The sequence below is a fragment of the Dipodomys merriami genome, unplaced genomic scaffold, assembly GCF_024711535.1.
Source record: "Dipodomys merriami isolate MVZ:Mamm:240054 unplaced genomic scaffold, mDipMer1.0.p SCAF_93, whole genome shotgun sequence".
Taxonomy (NCBI): domain Eukaryota; kingdom Metazoa; phylum Chordata; class Mammalia; order Rodentia; family Heteromyidae; genus Dipodomys; species Dipodomys merriami.
In genome coordinates, this window is record NW_027206546.1 from 2154053 (window position 1) to 2160587 (window position 6535).

Below are 6535 nucleotides of genomic sequence, written 5' to 3' on the forward strand. Positions count from 1 at the left end.
ATTATGAAACGTATGCCATAAATCAGCATAAGAATGTATCACAAACACCAGAACGTTAATAGAGATGTGACTTATAACGTATCACTAAGACAATATGCTAAGTGAAAACTATGCCATCACTTCCCATCTTTTTCATTCATGGAACGAATTTAGTCATTGTAAAAAACATCACCTGGGACACTTCACTAGCAACCAATATACTTTCCTTAAGATTGGCCATCTCTCAGGATTGGCTGCTCTGTTACTGTTACCCTTCTCCTCCCCCAGAGTTACAAGAATCGAGAAAATGCCACCCAACTGCCATGTCCTGCAAGAGGACAGGAGTCGACTTGTCTAGGCAGTGGCTGCCAGGTCTTTAGATGGTGATGATATCAAATGCATCATCTGCTTTTGGCTTATAGAAGACAGGGAGGCAGGACTCTTCGCCCCCATCTGTAGGCTCTTGCTGGGGCTGGATGGCAGGCAGCAGCGGTACAGGAGGCTCTGCAGTGGGGCTCTTCAGGGGCCCAGGCGCTCCAGCCTCTCCAGGGACAGGCTTCAAGTTTTCTTGAAGATGCACATCTTCACAGACTTGCTGCTCCTCCCTGACCTCCGTCTTCAGGGGGACTGAGAGGTCTGAGTGGGCATCAGCAGCACAGCCTGGGCGCCTGCCAGCATCATGTCCTGGCACTCTGTGCTCTCCCCTGTAAGGTGCAGCAACAGCTCCTTCAGCTCCTTCCTCTTCCTCCTCTTCTCCTGGGACAGCTGGCTCACACACTGGTCTTTCTCTTGACACAGCTTCTCCAGGACTTCTAGCTGTTCTTTGTACAGCACGATGGTCTCTTCCATGGTGGTCAGGTGTTGGGTCCGCTGGCTGCAGCGATGTTGGAGGTCGTCCACATGATTCTGTGTGTGCCCCTTCCAGCCAAGTCTTCAGGGAAGCAGATGTGCAGCTGATTCTTGGGAGCCTGTGTGTCCTGCTTCTTCTTGCCGAAGAGCCTGTGGATGCAGCGCTGGGGGAAGGTAGCCTGGCTCTCCAGCTTTCTCTGGCACTGGGCTGCCAGCTGACTCAGGCACCTTCAGCGGGCCTGCTGCTCCTGCAGCTGCCAGCTCATCCTCGCCTTCCTGCCTTCTGCGATGGACAGTGTGTCCATGTGAAAATCCCACATGCTCTGTGGGTTGTCTACATCCTCTGGGAAAATCACATCATGTTGAGTCGCCTCCTCACCCTTGTCATCTTCTTGGCTCAAGCCTTTATCTTCCCTGGGAAAGCCAGAGCACTCAGCTGGGCCCGCAGCTGCGCATTCTCCTGTCTTGTTGCTTCCAGGCACTTCAGAGTGTCCTGTAACTTCTCCCTTTCCACCTGTGCCAGCAACTTGTTCTGCACCTGCTCCTGCTTCAGCTGGTCCATCAGATGGCCCTGCTTCAGCAGGTGCTGCTGCAGGGCCTCCTTCTCTGACATCAGCAGCTGGTTAGTGGCCCTGTGCTGTTTGCAGGAGGCGCTCAGCTCCTGCACCTGGGCCAGGTACATGTCATGCAGCTCCTGCAGATCCTCAGCTGCTTGGTGCTTGAACTCAGCCATGTCTTTTCCTTGTTTGAATTCCTCCTCCAGCTCATCCAGCTTTGCCTGCAGGGTTGTCTTCTCCTGCTGCTCTGTGTGCAGGATGCTGGCGAGCTCCCCCTTCTCAGCGCTCATCCTCTGCCAGGCATCCTGAAGCAGGGCCCGCTCTTCTTTCAGCTGGCAGTTGTGCACCAGTGTGTGTTTCAAGGTCTCCTGTTCCTTCTCCATCGTCTCCAGGATCTTGCGCAGGTCCTCGGCATGCTGTGCCCAATCCTCAGCTTTCTTTTCCAGTATCCACAGCCGCTGCTGCTGCTCCAGGCTCTGGAGACTGAGGCTCTGATTCTCCTCCACCTGTAGGTGAAGTTGCTCCTCCAGGAACTTGAGGTCCTTCTGCAACTGCATGGTGTGGTCCTGTAGCCCTGCAGGTGGCTGTGGGTGCCACAGCTCTGACAGCTGCTCTCTCAGCTCCACCAGCTTGCTCTCCAACTCCAACACCTGCCTCACCCCTTGCTCTTTGTCCTCTCTCAGCTGGCTCACCTGATCTAGCAGCTAATGTACTTTCTCCTTCCCTTTGAAGCTCTCCAGCCTCAGGTCCTCCACAAAAGTGTGTCTCTCCTCTTTTAATCTTGCCACCAACTCCTTCATGTTGTTGAGTTGGCTTTCCAACTCTGCCCGCTCCACTAGTTCCTCTTGGAACTTGTGGATTTGCATTTTCATGTCGGCCTTCTGTGTCAGGAGCACTTCCAGCCTCTCCTGCAGCTCCGTGTTCTGATCCTCCAGGTCTTCAATACTTCTGGTCTTTTCCTGGAGCTGCAGCTTCACACAATTCAGGGCTTTCATGAGCTCTATGTTGTTGTTCTCAGTTTCATTCTGAGTGGTGTTGACTGCAGAAAATGTTGTTTCTAGTTCTGTTAAGCGCTGCTATGCAGCCTGCAGACAGCTGGTAAGACCCTCCTGCTCCAGTGCTCTTTCATTGGCCTCTTGCTGCTTGTGTGCCAGGGCAGATTGTAAGTCTGATTTTTCGCTAATCAGCATCTGTATCGATAGCTTGTGCTGCTCCAGTTCTGCTTTTAGGTCTTCATGCACACAGGCCATCTTCTCCTTGTCTTTTCCCTGTTGATCCTGCAGCTCTTTCATTTCCTGCTTCAGTTGTTCGATCTCAATGCAGAGCTGCCGCTTTTGTATTGTGCTAGAGTCCAGGGCAAGCACCAGGTGTGTCTCTACAGGTCCTTAGTGTTATTGGGACCTGTGACACTCTGGACCCTGGCAGCTGTGACAGTGCCCAGGGGTTGGAGAGGCTCAGGCTAGGCGTGGTCTTGGGCCGCACCCTTGAGTAAAGGACAGTCCCCAGCGGTGTTTTTCTTGGGGTTAACTCCCTCTTTCATTTTTTTCTTCTTGTTTTCTCCAGGTCTAGCAGGACCATTCCTCTGCTGATGTTCTTGCAGTAGTTTCCTTCCTTCAGCTACTTTTTCTCTTTTTTTTTTCTCAGACATACCAGCACTGGAACTGCAAAGGTGGGGGGGGGGGCACATTCCCTGGCTGTTTAAAATCAACTCTGTTGTATCACTAGTAACCCTGTCTACCTTCAACTATTTCTTCAAAATCACCTCCTCAACACTCACTCACCACCTCTACCTCTTTCAACTACTTTAGTGTTGTGAGCCAATAGAGGGGATCCCAGTGCTACTAGGCAGCATGGAATGTGGGCGTGGTCTCAATTCTTGTATCCCATTGGTCAGAAAAACATGAAGTCAGGGGTGTGGCCAGAATCCTGTGATTCAGGTAGAGTGGGTGGAGTCACCATGACAGCAGATCCTCCCCCATCCTACTGGATCCAGCTCTTGCTGGATAGGTGCACAGTTTTTATAAGTCAACTCTCCTGGCCTCCCTCACACTAACTGTGATTCCTTAGAGGATTTAAGTGGGTTCTAGACTTCTCTGCGTCTCACATTACCATAAACAATCAACCCTGGTTCTAGGTCCAATAGATGAGCAATCTGCAACAGCAGAACTGCATGCCTTCCCTTTTCTTCCTTCACAGCTCTGTTTTCCATTCTTTCACAGTTTAGAAATCCCTCCAGAGAACCCCATCTTTTCTTCCAGCCAGTTCCATTTTCACAATCCTTTTCATGTTATTCCCAATGTTTCTTATCCTGTTAGGCTGTCAGCATGATCCATTCCTGGTCTTCTGCTTCCCAGCTGCTGCTCTTCCTCTTCTCTCCTGCTGCCATGTTATACTCTAGCTTTTCCCTGGGGTTTGTCTCTGGAGTGAAGCAGAACTGAGCTGAAATCATCATGGCTTTCTGATACCCAGTGAGGATGTCTGTATTGTTCTCTCCCCCACAACCCCAGCCCTCCCAGATCCCTTTAAGGGCTTCCCCCAGGATACCTCTATACTGCCTACATTTTAAATACTTGTTAACAACATGTGATGATAGCTATTCTATTTTGTAGGTCTAGATATTCCATTAGATTTCTAGTGTGAAAATGATGGACCAGAATTTTCTGGTATTAACTGCATATATTAATGTAATTTTGAGTTAAGGAGAAAATACAATAAACACTCAGCAAGTACATTGCATACAAAGAGCTCACTTAACCCTGGTTTCCTTTCATTGTTTTTGTGTGTTTGAATGATGAAGACTCACCTAACCATGTGCAATGAGGTTACAATTACTTAAGTGCAGAACATTTCTAATCTGCTTTTACCTTGTGCAGTTAAGCAGGCTTTTCATTTTTCTCATTTCTCAGCATTCCTGGAAGTTTCCATTTGTGACTGTGAATCTGTCCACTCTCATCCGTCCACTCTCTTCAGCTCACTGACCAGCATCCCCTCTTTACTCATGGCTCCCCATGGCCTCACCCACCTTTCTTCTTCTCTCTTCTTCTCCAGTTTTTATTCTTTGATCAACTGTAAGCTACTGGTAATCAACTTGAGTTCTCCATATCTATTTGAATCCAGACTCTCACTAGAGGTAACCTGATTGGTGTAGTTTATATTTTCATGTGAGATTATATTCTGTATCTCTGGAGCATCAGCCTCCTTAAGTTCAGCCCATCCTTGCTCTAATAACCTGAAGCAATGTATCTTCTCTTGGTTCTCAATATGGCCACGTGGAACCCAGGGTGGTAGCTTGATAGATCTTAGGTGAGACAGGCAGACAAATACTAATTGCTATGGACATACTCTATTTAGATCTCTGTTCCTGGGATTTCTCAATGGAACTCTTCAATCTGAACCAAAACAGGGGACATTTTTCTCCCTTAACTTATTTACTGCCTTTGTTTCCAAGATATTCTTACCTGACCTAAAAATAGTGCAAATATTTCAGTGTTTTGGGAGTACTGGTTACTGAGGAAGTACAGTGAAGTACTAGCCAGTACTCATCCAATATAAGGGGGATGTTTGTAGTCATCCTTCCGATGTCCCTGATTGTGTTCCTTGTGATGGCTCATGCAGATCTTCCTTGCTACTTGGGAAGCTGAGTTTGGAAGATTGTGGTTCAAGAATAACCTGGATATACATGTATGTCCCTGTCTTATGCAATCACTGGAGATGGTTTCCTCCTATTGTGAGACTGATATGGGAAGGACTGTGGTTTGGGGCAATCTCAGATAGGAAAAAAAATCCGTGAGAGACCATTTCAACAGGTGAAGGGTAGTTGTGGAAGCTAAGATGCTGTTATCTCACTAAAGTGAATGCCTAAAATAGGAAGATCATGTTTTAAGCACAGAATTCATGCAAGAAGTAAGACCTTATCTTAAAAAGGGCAAAAAAGGGCTGGCTGTCTACTAAGTGCAAGGTCCTGAGTTTAAACCCAACCCAATGAGAAAATAATAATTGCCTTAGACACCTCTGTACAGTATTTTTACAATAAAATATATTAAAAATTAACTTAGGAAAATTTTAAGTACTTATATTACCACACCCTCATAAATCAGTGTTCATTTGATGGGATGGTAATCATCAAGAAAATTACAACAAATACTGGCATGGATGCCGGTAACTAATAAAACTCATATATTTGCTAGTGGGAATGTACAATTGGGTAGCCATTATGCAAACCAGTAGAGACTTTCCAAAGAAAAGGTAAAAATAGAACTAAAATGTAGCAGATATCTCACTTTTTTGTATATTCACAAACAGATCAAATTGGTCCACAGTAGAGTTATTGCACATCACTGACACACTGCTCACAATAGTGAGCAGTGGAACCAGTTTAGGCATCATCAGGAGATGAACAGATTAGAAAATGAGGTATTAGCACATAAAGGAGATTTATTCTATCATGAAGAAATGCAAATTTACATCAACTGCAGGAAACATAGATGGAACTGGAGATAGTCATGTTAATAGCAATAAACCAGACTGACACACAAAGGGCAGTACCACATATTTTGTCTATCCTGAACTTGCAAACAATGAAACAAACAAGAGTATAGGTGTGAAACAAGTAGTACTGGGAATTTGGAAATGAGGGACCTAATGGGAAGATAAAAAGCGAAATATCAAGTGTGAAGGTAAACAAAGTCTAGGAATTAGAACTCATTCATGGCCATGTCCTTGCTGACAAATACTCTATCACTTGAGCCACACTAACAACCTTGTATGTGCATGTGTCTGTGTTGTACTATTTATTTATCATCTTTGTCCTCCAGGCTAGATTCAGAGTATGATCCCTCTATATATGGTTTTCTATGTTGCCGGGATTATATGTGTAGGCTACCACACACCCAACAAATTTTTAGTGTATCTAAGCCTCCATTTTTAATTTATGAAATTAAGAAAATAATTCCTCTTTTATAAGACTTTAAACAACATGTAAAACAATGACACAAGGTAAAAACATCACAAGTTGTGAGAGGCAGTCAAAAATATATACTTATGCATGTGAAATATTCGTATGTGTGTGTGATATATCCTGTGTTCTTCTTGGATGATTAAAAGATTCCTAGATGGTTTCTATGCTTCTGCAATTTTTCAAAAATGGTCAT

General features: G+C 45.6%; 1 protein-coding gene across 1 annotated transcript; it reads right to left on the minus strand.

The window, feature by feature from the left end:
- Positions 1 to 355: 355 nt before the first annotated feature.
- Positions 356 to 1942, minus strand: LOC138821695 (golgin subfamily A member 2-like). The gene is made up of 2 exons (XM_070014124.1): positions 1232 to 1942; positions 356 to 910 (listed from the first exon to the last, which is right to left on the minus strand). Exons 1-2 carry the CDS (start codon positions 1940 to 1942, stop codon positions 356 to 358), a joined length of 1266 nt encoding a protein of 421 aa, XP_069870225.1.
- Between the last annotated feature and the right edge of the window lie 4593 nt (positions 1943 to 6535).

Excerpts from the sequence above, each read along its gene's own strand:
- LOC138821695 (XM_070014124.1), bottom strand. The coding sequence starts at position 1,942 with ATGCAGTTGCAGAAGGACCTCAAGTTCCTGGAGGAGCAACTTCACCTA. Across the intron at positions 911-1,231 it reads CTTTCCCAGGGAAGATAAAG|ACTTGGCTGGAAGGGGCACA; the intron begins GCTTGAGCCAAG and ends GCTTCCCTGAAG.